Source organism: Erythrolamprus reginae, chromosome 2 (genome assembly GCF_031021105.1).
Source record: "Erythrolamprus reginae isolate rEryReg1 chromosome 2, rEryReg1.hap1, whole genome shotgun sequence".
Lineage (NCBI taxonomy): Eukaryota > Metazoa > Chordata > Lepidosauria > Squamata > Dipsadidae > Erythrolamprus > Erythrolamprus reginae.
Window position 1 is genome coordinate 189,221,396 of NC_091951.1, and position 18,346 is coordinate 189,239,741.

General features: G+C 41.0%; 1 protein-coding gene across 3 annotated transcripts in view; it reads left to right on the top strand.

Annotated features, from left to right (window-relative positions):
• The window catches only part of LOC139161558 (sterol O-acyltransferase 2-like), a 32,206-nt gene extending 15,770 nt beyond the window's left edge, over window positions 1-16,436 (top strand). The window contains exons 7-17 of one of the 3 annotated variants that reach the window (XR_011558131.1): window positions 741-1,023; window positions 3,150-3,225; window positions 4,836-4,917; window positions 5,941-5,986; window positions 6,612-6,741; window positions 7,052-7,149; window positions 8,831-8,873; window positions 10,091-10,189; window positions 10,575-10,710; window positions 11,758-11,903; window positions 15,262-16,436. Coding sequence is in view for 1 of the 3 variants with exons in the window: in XM_070740847.1 (XP_070596948.1) it covers window positions 741-1,023; window positions 3,150-3,225; window positions 4,836-4,917; window positions 5,941-5,986; window positions 6,612-6,741; window positions 7,052-7,149; window positions 10,091-10,189; window positions 10,575-10,710; window positions 11,758-11,903; window positions 15,262-15,312 (1,147 nt within the window). In the remaining 2 variants the exon portion in view is untranslated. The remainder of the gene's footprint in view (window positions 1-740; window positions 1,024-3,149; window positions 3,226-4,835; window positions 4,918-5,940; window positions 5,987-6,611; window positions 6,742-7,051; window positions 7,150-8,830; window positions 8,874-10,090; window positions 10,190-10,574; window positions 10,711-11,757; window positions 11,904-15,261) is intronic. The other 2 variants (XR_011558130.1, XM_070740847.1) reach the window with 2 other exon arrangements.
• Window positions 16,437-18,346: the final 1,910 nt, after the last annotated feature.

Sequence of the window (18,346 nt, forward strand, 5' to 3'; positions counted from 1 at the left end):
GCTTGCACGCATTAATCGCTTTTCTATTGATACCTATGGGAAACATTGTTTCATCTTACAAACTTTTCACCTTACAAACCGAGTCCCGGAACCAATTAAGTTCGTAAGACAAGGTATCACTGTACATTCTAACATGTATTCCAACAAGCATGAAGCAGATCAAATAAGGGATCCAATAGAAGGCACAGAGCCATCAGGGAGATTATTGGGTCACTTTGGGTTAGTTGATTGATCTCTGTTTTCACTGGGGATAAGATGAGGAAATTTCAGGGGTCTCACCTTGAATTTTCAAAAGTAAAAATTTACATAGAATAAATAAATGTCTAATCAAAAACATAAGTTCCAGCTGAGTAGAAAGCTCAGGGAAATGTACTCAAAAAAGGATTAGACATTACAGTATTCTGAAAGGAATTTTGAGTAATATTCCTAATATGACAGACTCTTCAAAAAACCTCCCATTCCTCTATTCCTGACCATTTAAATTCTGCTAGGAAACGTTTTGTGGGTCCAATATTTAAGGATGAGCAATATTGAAATTCTATCTCTATTCTGACTATTTTGAAGAGTTCATAGGAACTTTCATGAGTTTACTTCCCCAAAACAGCAGGGCCAATCCCCTTCACTTTTCAGCAGTTATGTCACTGAATATTGGGAATAACCCAGAGAAAGTGCTTATTTGAAACATCCTGATCTTTTGGGCAACATGCTTAGAGCTTTTTTTTCTTCTTTATCTTCCACAGTCTTGTTCTGGATTTCGAGCTCTTTATCATTGGCTTTCGACAGCTGCCCACAGCACTCTTTGCCTGGCTCTGCATGTTCCTCTACACCTTATTTGTGCCCTACCAGGCCCTGCAAATATGGTCAGGCTGCTTGAAGATGACCAGGTTCCCCAACCTCTTGACGGCCACCTTGGTGTTGCTGATGCTCATCTGCCACATTGCAGTGCTGTTCTCCTTCCCCATATATATTGTTGTCTACTGTAATTTGGGAATTGCCTCCCGTAAAATTGTCCTCTATGAGCAGGTATGGCACTGGGGCAGCACAAAGAAAGTGGGCATAGGGGAAAGGTGTTCATAAACAAAAACGGGAGAAGCTAAAGTTGAACATTGAGGTGAGATTGGACTTGTGAAGGAATTCTAGTTGCCCCAGGACATTTCAGTATGGAAAGTATAGATAGCAACAAGCACTAGAAAGGCCCATTGTAGCATAAATATTTTCTTCCATACATATGCCCTATTTGCCATTGAACACATGTCAATCTCACTCTAGGTTTAAGGCAGCTTTCTCCTATCTGATGTCCTCTGAATGGTCTGGGCAAGCCCCAAATAGAGTCAAATAGAATATTGCCCTGAAGAAAATATACAGTACATTTTTAAAAAATCTTGTGGCAGAAGGTCTGGTCCTTAGCAGCCATCGTCACATATATGTCATATATCAGTGTTTTTCAAACTTTTTTCTTCAGGGGAACCCTTTGGTGTCGTCAGATTTCTGATGGAACCTGTACCGTGTACCTGTACTGTTTATGTCCCTTCAGGGCAAGCCCCCAATTTAACTTTCTAACTTTCATTTTTTAATAAATCGTCCATGTTAGTGGTGAATCTGTATAGTCTGGAGGACAGAAGGGAAAGTGGGGACATGATCAAAACATTTAAATATGTTAAAGGGTTAAATAAGGTTCAGGAGGGAAGTGTTTTCAATAGGAAAGTGAACACAAGAACAAGGGGACACAATCTGAAGTTAGTTGGGGGAAAGATCAGAAGCAACGTGAGAAAATATTATTTTACTGAAAGAGTAGTATATGCTTGGAACAAACTTCCAGCAGACGTGGTTGGTAAATCCACAGTAACTGAATTAAAACATGCCTGGGATAAACATATATCCATCCTAGCATAAAATACAGGAAATAGTATAAGGGCAGACTAGATGGACCATGAGGTCTTTTTCTGCCATCAGTCTTCTATGTTTCTATCCATCCCTAAAAAGGGGCCTTCACAGTGGTGGCCCCTTCTTTATGGAACATCATTGCCCCAGGAATACAATTCCCCCTCACCTTGGTGCTTTCCCAAAAGGCCCTTAAGACATGATTTTGTCAGCTCGTCTGGGGACTTTGAATAGAGATGGAACCAATCAAGTAGTTGACCTGAGTGTATTGTTATTATTATTATTTATTATTATTTACAGAGTTGTTGCTAGCATTGGTGAGGCATAGTTTTATATTGTAGTTTTTAATGTTGTAAACCACCCAGAGTCACTGGGATTTGGGCAGACATATCAGTATGGGCACAATCTGAGGTTAGTTGGGGGAAAGATCAGAAGCAATGTAAAGTCGATGGTTGTCGAAGGTGGAGCTGCTGCCATCACAGCAAACAGCGGCCAAAAGGCAAAGCTGAATCACGGGGAAAAGGCGGCCGAGGGGGGCCTCTTGGTGCACTTCCGAAGGCTTCCTTAGAACTACACTTCCCAGGATGCCATGCGCGGGGGGGCATTCTGCCACTGGCATCCATAATGAGAGGGTGGGGGTGGGGCTGCGATTTCGACACGGTCCCCAAATAAGCGTTCTGGAAGGAGGAGGAGGCAAAAGCGGAATAAGGTGATGAAAGCGCAGACCTGAAGCGGAGGGGCAGCAAGGGTTGCTGTTGCTGCATGATATGGTCCTGGTCAGGGTTTTTTTTTTTTCTCATTAAGTCGCGGAACCCCGGCTGGCTCCTGTGGAACCCTTGGGTTCCGTGGAACCCTGGTTGAAAAACACTGTCATATATAAATGCTTATAATAGCACTTGCCATGGCCTCAAATAAATGTTCTTCTTGCAAGCTGGAAAATAAGCAGACTTCATCCAAGCAAGAAATTGAGCAGAAAGATTAGCAAGCATTATAAGTGACAGCTAGCCAGGTGAATAAGCAGGGGCCATTTCTGTCTGAAAAGTCTAGACAGAAAGAATCTGGAGCACCATGGGATCCACCCTGGGAGCATTAGACCTCTTAGATCACCCCATTCTGTTTAACTAATGGGTGCAATTCTTTTCCTGAATATCCACAAGGATGGTACTGAAGGCCAGGTAGGTGGCATAGCAGAATATTAAAGTCCTCTGCAAGAATATCTACAACATGACTTCAGGCTGTTTCCTTGCTCATTTCCCTCTCTGTCATAGATCCGGTTCCTGATGAAAAGCTACTCATTTCTGCGAGAATCAATGCCACCTCTTCTCCATGCCAGGGACCAAGTTGGTGAGTTTGACTTGGAGGATCTTAGTGATTATTACATAGCTACAAGTCACCTTCATATTCCCCGAACTGATTTTCCACCAATTACAGCATCTTAGTTGTAGCATAAGATAATCATGTAAGTAACCATTGGTCTCCAGATGCTAATTGCTATCACAGACTTTCTCCACTTATAGAACTATTGGATTACACAATTTCTTCCATTTGCCTGTCAGTGATTGTCTATGATAGATGTTTTAAATAGATTTTTAGCGTACCAAAATACTACGGTAATAAAAGTAATAGGAAAGCAAAGGAAAACTCTTGCCTTGGTCAATTAAATTTCCCCAAATCCCTCATCAAATCACAATTTCTCCTATTTGCCAGACTTTATTTTGCATGAAGACCTGCAGAACAGAGGTGATTTATTTATCTATCTATATATTTCTCTTCCTTATCAGGATACAAAGCAGCTCAAAAATATCGCTATACCTATTTTTTTTCTAATTTTTCTAATTCCAGATGCATAATTGCCTTCTTGAGGTTCCTGTTCGCTACCATTAGCCTTTCTTTTTTCTTTTAATTTTTTTCTCCATTTGTTCTGTTCTTTTCTCCACTAACTATATTCTCTTTTCATTTTTAACAATTCTCTCTCTTGTATTTTCCCCATCCTCTCTTTCACTTCATCCATATCACTCCTCAACTCAACATGATTCTTCCCTATTGTCTCTTGTGTTTTCAACATAACTTCCTGCATCATATTCTGGGTAGCTTGTAAACTTTGTAAAGTTATGTTGGATCCCACTCCTGATTTTTTTTTCACCCCCCCCCCCCCCAAAACATGTCTCCTATTCTTCTCTGCCCCGATGGAGAGGCTTTCATCTGTGCAATTTTCTTAACAGTTTTGGAAAAAAAAAATCTTCCACAGAATCATAGACTACCTTTCAAAATCTCAAATATTTTCTTTTCTTATTGCACTTAAGTCTAGTACACAGAAAGTTACTATACAGAAAGTTACTGAAATATAGTCTCTTAATCTAGATATAGTATTGTCTATTAACAAATATAACCAAGGAATAAATCTATAAGTTCACAAAGTTAATAAAGTCACTGTTATATGTAGCTTAATTAATTAATACTTAATAAATATAATATAAATACATATATAAATATAAATAGATAATTAGAAATATAATAGGTATGGATATAAACACTCCTGCATCCTGTATAATACCTTAACTACTTTTTTACATAAAATGTATCATCAACTACTTTTTATAAATAAGAAATATCATAATAAGAAGAGCTGTTGCAGCACAGTGATTAGAATGTAGTATTGCTGACTGTTAGTTGTTTGATTCTCACCGGCTCAAGGGTGAACTATCATTCCGAGGTTCGTAAAATGAGGACCCTGATTGTTGGGGACAATATGCTGACTCCTTAAATATATTTAGAGAGGGCTGTAAGGTTTTATGAAGAAGTATATAAGTCTAACTGCTATTGCTATTGCTATTGCTATCATCACATACACAAAGCTTTGAGTTCTTCCTGCTGAAATGGTATACAAGCTGCTCTTTCTTTATTTGTTCCTACATACCTTCAACCATTCTTTTGCTTCTTTCTCCCCACTCCAGGGAAGATAAGCCCTCCTGAATTCTCAACTTACCTATATTTTCTCTTCTGCCCTACTTTGATCTACAGAAAGAGCTATCCAAGGTAACTCCTTGCATATCGTTCTCGTCTTTTTGGGCTCCCTGGTTACTCAGAACTATGATAAAAAGAATGGGCAAAATGGGCTTCAGGTACTATAGTCCCAGAGCAATGTTGTAACCATTGATAAAAAGAATGGTATGATAAAAAGAATGGGCAAAATGGGCTTCAGGTACTATAGCCCCAGAGCAATGTTGTAACCATTATATTGCTCTATCAAAGACCTTGGAGTACTCATATCCAATGACCTAAGTGCTAGAGCCCACTGTAATAACATTGTCTGTAATAACACTGTAATAACATTGTCAAAAAAGCATTAAGAATTGTAAATCTAATCTTATGTAGCTTCTTCTCGAGAAACACTGACCTTCTAACCAGAGCGTACAAAACATTTGTCAGACCAATTCTTGAATACAGCTCACTTGTATGGAATCCAAATTGCATAACAGACATTATTACAATTGAGAGAGTCCAAAAATACTTCACAAGACAAGTGCCTCACTCCTCCTCTCGAAACAAATTACCTTACTCTTCCAGACTTCAAATATACAATTAGACAATTTACAACTACACTGCCTCCAAACTGCTTTAACTGTTGTTCATATAATCATACACCACAATGTCCTTCCAGTTAGTGACTACTTCACCTTCAACAACAACAACAACACAAGAGCACGTAATAGATACAAACTAAATGTAAATCGCTCCAAACTAGACTGCAGAAAATACAACTTCAGCAATAGAGTGGTCAATGCCTGGAATTCACTACCTGGCTCTGTTGTTTCGTCCCCTAACCCCAAAATCTTCAACCTTAAATTATCTACAGTTGACCTCTCCCCTTTTCTAAGAGGCCTGTAAGGGGCGTGCATAAGTGCACCATTGTGTCTACCATCCCTGTCCTACTTTCTACTTGTGTTAATACAAACTATAATTCTATACTTGTTTGACAAATAAAATAAATACATAAAGAAATAAATTGTATTTCCCAAGAATCATATCTCAACCCTATCCCTACTCCTTTCCTTATAGAGATCCATACATCCGCTGGAGTTATGTCATCCGAAAACTGGTTGAGGTGAGAGAAAAACATTAAGTTTCTGTTGGCTGGTTGGTTTATCAGGCCTGTCTATGGATTAGAAATGTGCTTGGGGACTATTGGATTTTCTCACAAGATTTAGCTGGAACCCTAAGGTGTCTTAGCTGGCCAAGGTAATAAATAACAATATTGTTTTAAGAAGCCCTGGTGACCAAAGGCCACCATTTACATTTCCCAGAGTTCTCTAGTCTTGAGTAAATGAGTTACAACATTTCTCCTGAGTCATACTTGATGTAAAAAAGTTCACTTCCCTGAGAGATGTTCAGCTAAAAAATTTAAATGTACATGTTTACGAATATCACCCACAGAAAAACTAAAGGAAAAAAAGGGTTTGAAAGAGCAGTTGATGGAACCTTGAGCCACTCAGGAAGTGAGTGGTACAAAAATCTAGACAATTTAGATTGAGTAAAACTAAACAGAAGAGGGACTGGTGTTGGAGGAGAGAATTTGGGCATTGTAGGACATTAAAATCCAGCTTCTGAGATCATAGACCAGAAGGAGGTTTTTCTTAGTCATAGTTGAGAGCTGACAACCAGTATGCCTTGACAGAACACTGAGATGTCAGTAGATCACTAAAGCAGAGTTTTTTTTCTCTGTCCCACAGTTCTTGGCTTGTATATATTTTGTGAATTTCCTTGTGAAATACTACTTCATCCCTAACTCCAGCAACATCCATAAGCAGCCCTTCACCATCAAAATTCTGCTGCTTTCCGTCTTTGATTTTGTAATACCTGGTATGTGGAAGCAATTATGATTTCATTTGTGTAATGGGATTAAGCAGTAATGCTATGGAACTGGGATGTTGACTTCATCCAGTGGAAGAAACAGGAGAGCCTCAAATACAATCAGGCTCATTTATCACATTTTAGAGAAAGTGCAGAGAGACATACTACAGGTAGTTTTCAACATACAACCATTTGTTTTGTGACCTTCGAAGTTACAGCAGGAGTCTGTCCTAAGTATGTAACAATAATTGAGTTTTTAATCTCTTCCCTCTCCTGAAAGTGGAAACAACTAATATATTTCTTTATCTCTCTCATTCAGCGATATCTTTTCTATTTGTGGTTTTTTATTTCTTCCAAGACTGCTGGCAAAACATATTTGCTGAGATCCTGCGCTTCGCAGATCGTTGTTTCTACAAGGTGATGACAATGGGTGGGGGAGGTTGCAAGAACGATATGTGAAGTCTGGGTTTCATTCCCCATGGATATACCGTATTTTTCGCTCCATAAGACACAGTTTTTTTCCTCCCAAAGTAGGATGAAAAATCAGCCGCGTCTTATGGAGCGAAGATGCAGGCAGGGGAGGGGGAGGCGCTGGAGCAGAGGGGGGCGGCGGGCAGGGGGACCAAGCCCGGCGGGGTGCAGGACGAAGGCGTCTCGGTGCGCAAGCAGGCACCGGGGCTGCTGGCGGAGCTCTCCGGGGAGACGCTGGGCACCGGCTGCGCCGGCTCCTCGGCCAGGAAAGCGTCAATGCGGAAGTTGTGGGATTTCTCCGTGGGCTTCTACATGCCGGCTTCTGGGCTGCCGCTTCGGCTCTGCTTTGCGGGGCCTTAACGCGGCTCTACCTTTTCCTGGGGCGGCGGCGTTGGGCGATGCAGCCGCTGCTCCAGCCCCTTCCTCGCAACTCACTCACACACACACACACACCTGCCCGATCGGCTGGGCGCGCCGCTGCCCCCCTCTTCTACAAGCCGCTACGGCGGGGTGGCTCCTCCTTTCCCTCCCCTCCCCTCCTCCGATTTGGGGCTGGTGGGACGGTAGCGGCAGCGGAAGGGTGGCGCGCAGCGGGAGGGTGATGGCGGCGGCACCGACAGCCGCAGCAAGTAGTAGGCCCCTCTCCCTCTCTCTTTCTCTCAGCAGTCGCAGGCAGCGGGTAGTAGCCGTGGGGCAGCGGCAGAGTGGTCAGCTGTGAGGCGGAGGCTGAGCTCTGGAACAGAGGCACTGACCGCGGCGGCTGGACAGCATTTACGGCGTCTAGCAACATGTCTAGCCGCCGCCGTCAGTGCTCCGTTCCGGAGCTCCGCCTCACAGCTGACGACCTTGCCGCCGCCGAGAGAAAGAGAGAGGGAGAGAGGGGGGAGAGAAAGAGATAGCAAGAGAGGGAGAGAGAGAAAGAGAGAGGGAGAGAGGAGGGAGAGAGAGAGAGAGAGGGAGAGGGGGCAGAGATAGCAAGAGAGGGAAAGAGGGGGGAGAGAGGGGGAGAGAGAGAGAGAGAGAGAGAGAGGAGATAAAGGAAGAGGAGAGATAGAAAGGAAGAGAAAGAAAGAGGGATAGAAAGAGAGAGGGAGAGATGCTCAGTGAGCCTTTATTTGAAGTTGCCTTTCTTTCTTTCTTTCTTTCTCTTTCTTTCTTTTGCTCTCTTGCTCTCTTGCTCTTTCATTCTTTTTTCTTTCTTTTTCTTTCTTTCTTTTGCTTTCTCTCCTTCCTTCCCTCCTTCCATTTCTTTCATTCCCCCTCTCTATTTTTATTTCTCTTTCATTCTCTTTCTTTCTTTCTTTCTTTCTCTTTCTTGCTTTCTTTCTTGCTCTTTTTCTTTCTCTCTTTTACCTTCCCTTCCTCTATTTCTTCTTTTCTTTCTCCTTCCTACCTTCTTCCCTCCCTCCCTTCCTTCAGTCCTTCCTCTCTTACTCTCCCCTTTCATAGGTTTCCTTGCTTCCTTCCTCTGTTCCTGTCCCTTCCCCCTTTCTTTCTTTCTTTCTTTCTTTCTTTCTTTCTTTCCTTCCTTTCCTCCCTCCATTTCTTTCTTTCCTTTTCCTTCCTCCCTTCTCCCTACTTTTTGGCTCAAAATATTTTTTTTCTATTTTCCTCCTCTAAAATCTAGGTGCGTCTTATCAGCAGGTGCGTCTTATAGAGCGAAAAATACGGTACCTTTTTTTAACAGTTTATTTATACATTTTCACTTAACATACAGAAGTGCTTTGTGAACAGTGTATTGTCTGGGTCAATTTGCTTACATAATAATACTTTTCCAGCTCCTAATTTCTACCATTATTATCCAACCATTTATAAAACATATCCCATATTCAAAAATACTCTCTATTTTCTTTTTCTTTTATCTTTAATGGCAATCTGTCGTGGACATACTTGACTGGCCCATTGGCCATCAAGAACAGTTTGAAAAACCTGGCAAAGAGTTCTGAGAGGTTATGGCTTTGAAAGAAAAGCAAATTTCAACTTGCTAAAAAAACTGTACCAAAGAACCTGACAATGAAGTATCCAATTACGTGTAATCAAAGTAATAAATATAGGTGTCCTCATTTAGCAACTGGGTACAGATATAATTGTGATGATAATGTAAAGTTATGAACCATCCTACTTCTGTAGGTCTGTAAAGCAAAACAAAATAGAACTAAGATCGCAAGCATGTATTTTCCATACTAATCGTTTTAATGGGCTTGTAAAATAGGCAGCTATGTAAATTCAACAATAAATTGTCCTATTGTTCTCTTTTATCGTTACTTTTACTGATGTTATGTTTATACAACCTACTACTATCCTATACATGTTTAATTAATAAATAAAAAAATAAAAAATAATAAAAATAAATAAATAAATTAGGCAAATAAATAACATACGTAACTATTTCACTTAATCACCACTTAACAACTTTGCTGCTGCTCCCAATTGTGGTCACTAAATGAAGACTGCCTGTAGACACATGTGTGTTTAGGGACTATAAGAGAGATCAAAAAATATGTTCTGAAAGACTCTGCAAGATCCCACATGATGGTTCATTCATGCCCTCCCAATATCTGAAATCTAACTTTTCATGCCCTCCTTGACTCTCCCCGACCCTTGATTTCATCCCTTCCCTAACACCCTGTGCATCCCCTTGCTCCCTCACACCTGACAGAAGCCACTTACCTACCTGATTGGCAGTTGCAATTTCCCACTGGTTTCCCACAGTCTTCATAATGGAAATTCTAATCATAATTGTCCTTGTACCTCAAGGACCTCAAGGACTATCTCTACACAGACAATCTAGAGTGGATTGTCTCTTTGCTTGCCAAAATATGGTGATGTTCCAGTTTCAAGCCTGACATTTCTGTGTTCTGCTCTTTATTTCATTCTCCCTGCCTAGGATTGGTGGAATTCTACATCATTCTCAGCATACTTTCGGTCATGGAATGTGATTGTACACGATTGGCTGTACTGCTACATTTATCAAGATTTGCTATGGGTATGTAAGGGCCGTGAGAACAACCTTTTGGGGCAGGAGGAAGAACTGCAGCCAGGGCAATGGTCAAGAGGAGATATCTCAGCTCAGAGCAGGAATGGGGTAGAATAACAGCTCAGGAGGGATTCTTCCTTGTGGTTCAGAAAATAAAGTTTGGGAAGGAGGAAAATGCTTTCAGGCTTGCAAGATTCTATTTCTATTTCAATAAAAGTACTATTATTGGTTTACTGCCTGGACTACTTGAAAGGACTGACAAGCTGACCAAACCCACCTTATATTACCCCAAAAAGTAAACCTGCTGTGTGTAATTTCTCTATGCCTATCCTCATTGTTTATTGGTGAACATAAGGATGAAGTCTATAATTCACCTGTACTCCTTCTCTTCCAGTTGACTGGAGGGAGAGCCCGAGCTGGAGCTATGCTCATGGTCTTCATTGTTTCAGCAGTGTTCCATGAATACCTCTTCATCTTGACACTTGGCTTCTTCTATCCTATCGTTTTTGTGCTTTTTGCCATGACTGGAGGTTCGTACTGCCTCAGGAAACCATCCCTCCAAAGATTCAAACAAGGCCTGTAAAAAAATAATGTGGCATGGATTGCTTCTGGTGAATTCTGAGTAAATTCTGAGTGGCTGAAGGTTGACTCAGGCTACTATCCCTCCAAGGCCCGTAAAATGAGGACCCAGATTGTTGGGGCCAATATGCTGAGTCTGTAAACTAGTTAGAGAGGGTTATAAAGCAGAATGAGTCAATATACAGTGATCCCTTGTTTATCGCGGGTGTTACATTCCAGGACCACCCACGATAAACGAAAAACCACGAAGTAGGGACGCGAGGCTTTTAGAAGGTTTTTTTAAGGCATATCTGACGTGATGAGTTGGAGAGTTGGAGTCCAGCATATCTGAGACGATGAGGGGGAGACCGTGGGCTTGCAAGTCCACCTAAGCACACTTCGCGTTTCCCCCAAAGATAGTCAGGCAAGAGAGAAGGCGTCTCTCCACCACTAACTGTGCGATACTCTTGGCCGCCGCAGCCACGTCCTTGAAAGTGCTCAGGGATCCAGAGGGGAAGAAAGGAGATGTCCACCTTGCTTCCCCTCGTCCCATCCAGAGTAGAAAAGCCACTGAGGCAGAGGACGGTGAGCCTTCCGCTTCCCCCTCGGCTCTGTCACAGCCTCCTGACCCCCAGGCAGCCCTAGAATCCCGGTAGACACCGCAAGTCCCTGACCGCGCATGCGCACACGCCTCCCACAGAAACCCACAATGCACCGAGTCCGTGAAAGGTGAACCGCAAAGTGGCGAGGGAACACTGTATGAGTCTAAGTGTTATTGCTATTCTGTTCTGCTCTTTCGCTGGTTTGTAGTTTGCACACTTCGCAATTGGTAGAGATTCATACTTTTTGATACATTGCATTGTCTTGTAATTAACGTGGAAATTGCTGTTATTTTAGATTTCTTAATGAGCAATGTTCCTATTGCAGATAACAGTTATTAGAAATCAGTAACTGAGAAATCTCCTGGGCTTAGTGTGGCTGGAATATACACAATTAAACCTTTTTGTTTGTTTTCATAGTGTTCTGTAACTTTGTTCTCAATGATAAGAGAAAAGGCCCTTTCTGGAACATCATCTTATGGATATGCCTCGCTTTGTGCCTAGCAATCTTTTTCTCCTTATACTTCCAGGAGTGGTATGCGCAAGTCCACTGTCCACTCAAGGAGGTGAGTAGACAGTTTACCTGGTAGAGTTAGAATAAAGACTTGGGTTCCCCCTTCATACCATTTTTCATTAATGAATATGTCTCTTCTTCCAAGAGGGTCAAGCCCTTTAGCATGTAAAATGGTTATAAAGCTAAGAACTGATTCTAATTCTGCTGGTAGTGGCAATTTATTTATTTATTTATTTATTTATTTATTTATTTATTTATTTATTTATTTATTTATTTATTTATTTATTTTGTCCAATACACAATGAGAGTTTTAGTGGGTATATATTTATATACACATAGTAAAATACATGATGAAGGTTATAGAGGAGATACTCATAGTAAAATATATCTAAGAAAGAATAGAAAAGAAGATATAGTAACAGAACATATCAATGAAAGAATAGAAGAAGAGATATAGGAATAGAAGAAAGGTATAGGAGATATAGGAGAGCAATAGGACAGGAGACGGAAGGCACTCTAGTGCACTTGTACTCGCCCCTTACTAACCTCTTAGGAATCTGGATAGGTCAACCATAGATAATCTAAGGGTAAAGTGTTGGGGGTTTGGGGATGACACTATGGAGTCCGGTAATGAGTTCTATGCTTCGACAACTTGGTTACTGAAGTCATATTTTTTACAGTCAAGTTTGGAGCGGTCAATATTAAGTTTAAATCTGTTGTGTGCTCTTGTGTTGTTGTGGTTGAAGCTGAAGTAGTCACCAACAGGCAGGACATTGCAGCATATGATCTTGTGGGCAATACTTAGATCTTGTTTAAGGCGTCTTAGTTCTAAGCTTTCTAGGTGCAGGATTGACAGTCTAATCTCGTAGGGTATTCTGTTTTGAGTGGAGGAGTGAAGGGCTCTTCTGGTGGAGTATCTTTGGACATTTTCAAGGGTGTTAATGTCTGAGATGTGATATGGGTTCCAAACAGATGAGCTGTATTCCCGGATAGGTCTGGCAAAAGTTTTGTAAGCTCTGGTAAGTAGAGTGAGATTGCCAGAGCAGAAGCTACGTAGGATTAGGTTTACAACTCTTGAAGCCTTCTTGGCTATGTTGTTGCAGTGGGCTTTGGCACTTAAATCTTTTGTTATTAGTATACCAAGGTCTTTAACCGAGTGGGGATTATCTGTGATAATTTGATTATTCAATGGCAGTCTGTATACCCATATATACTAACTGACTTGACTGACCAACCAACCGACCAGTTGATTTGTGTCTTTGTTTCTGATTCCTAATTACAACATAGATCTTCTCCATGTTGATCTATGTCTACTTGTTCTTTCAAGTCTCCCAATGGTGCAGTCATAGCCAGTATAATTGACTCCATCAAGTTTGCTTCTTCCTTTCCTTTCTTCTTTTCCAATATTCTCTATTCCTAGCCTTATTTACCTGTATCTATGCAAGCTCCAAATAAATATGTACAGTATTTGATTTTTATCCTGCTTTTATTTCTGGTCAACTCAAGGCGCTATACATATCTAATGCTCCGGCTTCCTATTTTCCCAACAAGAAAACTGTGAGGTGTGCTGGGCTGATAAGAGAGTGACTGTCCCCAAGTCACTCGTTATCCTAAGGAAGGTCTAGACATCTCAGTCTCCTAGTTTCTAGGCCAGCACCAGAACCAACACACCAAAACAGCTCTTAAGTTAAATAAGTTCTATCTCATCACTATTGGGGAAAACTGAGACCTGGAATACACATTTGCATGAATATGAAAACTACAATAGGTATTGTTAAAAATGAGAGCACAGTGGTTTCAACTTTTGTTGCTTTCAACATAAAGAAAGTGATAAAACAGGAGGAAAAAAACACTCTGTATTCTGACTGGAACCATTTAATTAAAGATTGCTTCATTATTCTTTATAGTATTTTATTAAGATTGTGTCTGAGTCACCTTTTGGCTCAAAAATATTAAAATGCTCCAATCAATAAAAAATAAAGAAAAAACCCCCATTAGCTGTATTTTGGGGCATTTCAATATGTGAAAAAAGCACCTGACTGTTATTGATATTATTCTTATTGTTCTTATTGTTTTATTTTCACTATATTTCTCTTCATTTTATGGAGCTCTGAACCAAATCAAAGGTCCATTGAGAGCATCAGATATGCCCAATGTGTTGCCAACCATGTATGTTGGCTCTGATTGGTAATCCAACACATTTACTGGACACCGGGTTCTGTAACATTTTATAGCAAGATCCTGTTTTGCAGCATATGAGATGCTCACTTGCAGGGACTTAAAAATCAAATCTTTCTTCCTTCTCCTCATAGCAGTCACTGCAAAAGGTGATCTGTGACATACAATATTGCAAATTCTGGGTCTAAAGAGCTTTGACAGCAACATCCTTTAAGTCTCAGCTATCTTGTGTTGCTTCCAGGAACTGAGGGGCCTGAGAAATGAAACTGCCAGAGCCATATTCTCCATCCCAGAATGTGCTAGGCCTGTGATTCAAGGTCTCTCTAGTGCTGCTTTCAACATTGCTGAAACACTGGGAATCTTATTGTGCTGATGGGCTCCTGACTATGTTGAAACATATATATGGCTGATCTTGTTGACCCAGATCTAAGCATGTGATAGTTCTGTCTGGCCAGAGCAATTATCAGGAATAAAGACACACTCACAACACTGATTCAAAAGCACCTACTGTATAGGCGAAGTCCCTTTATAAAACAAATTCTGCAATACAAGGGTTAACTCAAGGAATGTGATGTTGTCCAGCCGTTTTTATCACTAGCAGGAGATACTAGAGTCTAGAATGGCAGCCAGAATAGAGTCATAAATCTCCGCTATTGATGTGTCTCCTTTAATTAATTACTCACACAATCCAGGTGGGAAATACAGCTCAAACCAAAAACAGGAATTGAAATCCATGAGGACAGAAAAGGCTCTCAGCTCCGAGGCAACTGTCCTCCATGATGAATGTTTTCCCATCAGCCTGTCTTTACATACTGCCAAGGTGTGGCCAAATGTCCCATAGATCTAAATCAATGCCAGGAACCTGTTTTAGAGATATTCATGTCTGGATCTCATCCTCCTTACTCTTGCATCTAACAGGGGTTCCTGATCCTCAAAGTCTCCATCGTACTCTGACTCACACAATAACCTAACTGGGGGTCCTAAAGCCTCTGGTGGTTTTTCAGTCCCCAACTCTTCCTCACTCTCTCTCAGATTCAGATGGCAAGAATACTGGCCTGAAATGCCAGTACTCCTCCGTCTCCTGGTCTTCGAAATCTGTGACCAGCTGAGCCAGATGTGGACCACTCACAACAGTGATTAGCTGCAATTCTTGCATTATTTTGTCTCAAGACAATTCTTTCCCTTCCAGCTGTTCTTTCTCTTGTGACATAGTCATTGTTTTCTTTTTTCAGAAGACCTTCTGGGGGTTAGTGACTCCACGTTCCTGGTCTTGCCACGCATAATCAACTATTTCCAGGCTACCCAAACCTTCTGCTTTGCTTCAAATAACAACAAAGATATACATGACTGCTGCTGTGACAACAAGGACTCTCAACACATCATGCGTCTCCTCCAATTCCTCCATGGAAAGCTGTATTGGAAATTCCTTACCTGATAGTGCTAAAATTTGGTTTGTAGGTTCAAAGGGACAGAACATCTAAAAAGAGCCTTGTTATGTGAAGTTCATGGGTCTTCTTGGGGCTCAAATTCCAGGGGAAAGGTGCTCAGAAAAATTTATAAATGACAACCTTCGGTTGCCTCCAAGTCTTACAAAGCTCTCTTTACCTACTTAAAAGAAAACATGAGAACTCCACCTTGAAATGTAGGTTCTCCCACATCCCAGCTTTAATCCAAACTCTGTTGCTTTTAGATCAACAGGCAAGTTTCCAGATACAGGTGAAATCCAGCTCCTGGCATGTCCATTGATGAGGAAAGATGAAAATTCAACAGTATCAGAAGTACTGCTTATATTCCCTAGCTTTAGACTTTTATTCATTTTATCCCCAGTAATGAAGTAAGGGAACCAGCAATATCCACTCAATGCCTACTGTATTGGGTGAATGATTTTTGAAACTATATTTGGAAATAATCTTATTTCATTCTTTGATCAAGTGACTAAATTAGCAAACCAGGGAAATTCTGTGGGCATAGAATAGTCTTCAACAAGGCATTCAACAAAGTAGACCACAATCTAATTCTTGGTAAACTAGAAAAATATGGGATAGACATCATCACCACCAGTTGGATTTGTAACTGGCTAACAGACCATATCCAGTAGTGGGTTGCACCCAGTATGGGCCACACTATAGTGTGGAACAGAAATGGAGATGCATACGCATCTCCGCGTCCCCACGCAAGATTTGGCTTCTGCACAGGTGCCGGAAGCTCAATCTCACGCACAAAATCTCACTGCAAAAAATTGGCAAAATCTGCTTGACTCAATTGAGACTACTTTCTTATTACACAGGGAGAACTGTGCTTGAGAGCATCAACTTTGATACCATTTTGATGAATGGCTACCCTAATTTTTCTACGACTTCCTTGCCAATAGTAAAAATTCAAATTAAAAACATTTATTATGACCATATGACTGAAAATGTGTTGGCTATATTTTACCCCCTTGCCGTTTACTGATTCCCAGTATGTCAGTGTTCAATATTGAGACTGCTGCTCGACAGTATCAAGTCTGTCTCTGATGGTTCTGTCATTACACACAGCAAAACATTCTAACAGTGAAGTTTCCATTTGCTTCTTGTCACTTCAGCAGCTGGATATACTTTCATCTTCTATTGAACTAGCCATTCCATAAGCAGGAGGGCTATTTGTACAAACATGCTCTCTGATCTCCTCTAGCAGTTCACTAGGCATTTTGCCACCTGGGAAGTTCATCGTCCAGCATAATGTAAACATACTGAGTGTGAATCCATGTGATTTCTGTAGCACAATGGGCAGAATATTACTGTATTTCTAGCCATCTTGCAATGCTAATTAGAGCAACGTTTCTTAAAGTCCGGTCATAAAATTCCTAGTCGAATTCCCACAAGACCCTCTTGGAGATCTAGAAAATCAAAATTATTTGCTAGCCTATTTTGAAAAATAATATTAAAATCCCATCAAACAATTGTGAGACACAATAGTAGCAGCAAACACATCACTTTTAATTTTAAATGTAGAAAATATCAGTAAATATAATCAATGGCAGATGAAGGCTCACTGGTGCCCTAAACACAAGCAAATCTTAGTGCCCTTGCCCCTTCCTTTGTACATACTGGTTTGTTTTGTTTTTTACAAATCTTCCGCTTAGTGAGGGCTGTAAAGCACTGTGAAGTGGTAAGTCTAAATGCTATGCTATTGCTATTTCCTTTTTCTCAACCTTGTGGTACTCCTTTGGTCCTGGTGCCCTAAGCACATTCTGCTTAATGGTTTAATACTTTTATAAAAGTATTTAATAAGTGTTTCATAAGTATTAAAGTCCCTTTATCATTTTAGTTGCTCTTTTCTGAAACTCTAGAGAAAGTACAGAAAAGAGCAACTAAAATGATAAAGGGACTGGAAACCAAGACATACAAAGAGAGGTTGCTGGAACTGGGCATGGATAGTTTAGCAAAAAGGAGGGCCAGAGGGGACATGATAGCAGTATACAGATATTTGAGGGTTTGCCACAGAGAGGAGGGGGTCACACTTTCCCAGGGCACCAGAGGGCCAGACCAGGAGCAACAGATGGAAACTGATCAAGGAGAGATGCAACCTAGAAATAAGGAAGAACTTTCTAATGGTGAGAGCGATCAACCAGTGGAACAGCTTGCCAGCAGAGGTTGTGAACGCCCCATCATTTGATACATTAAAAAAAAATGGACTGCCATCTGGTTGGGATGGTGTAGGGTTTCCTGCTCTTGAGCAGGGGGTTGGACTTGATGACCTGGAAACAAACAAACAAACAAAAACAAACAAAGAGAGGGGTGGCATACAAATCTATTATTATTATTATTATTATTATTATTATTATTAATTAAATACACACATACACACACACATGAATGATGAGGCAGCAGCCATCTCGATCACCGGAACATAGAGACTTTAATAAAACCACTTAGCTTTCGTTAGCGTGCTGCTAACTTCGTCAGAGTATTAAAATGCCGTGGGAGACAAACATCTTTATAAAGCATTACTCAGTCTGCTCATTGCCCGCGTCACGGGGCCACACCCTTCCCTCCCCCCTGCGGTAAGCCTAATTGTGGGCTTAATCCTGGTGGCTGAAGGGAGATCTACCGCTTTTACTCGTGTTGGTTGCCTTTTTCCCTCCCCAAGGGAGGGGGTGGAATTGTGAGGATTAAGCCCACAATTAGGCTTACCGCAGGGGGGAGGGAAGGGTGTGGCCCCGTGACGCGGGCAATGAGCAGACTGAGTAATGCTTTATAAAGATGTTTGTCTCCCACGGCATTTTAATACTCTGACGAAGTTAGCAGCACGCTAACGAAAGCTAAGTGGTTTTAT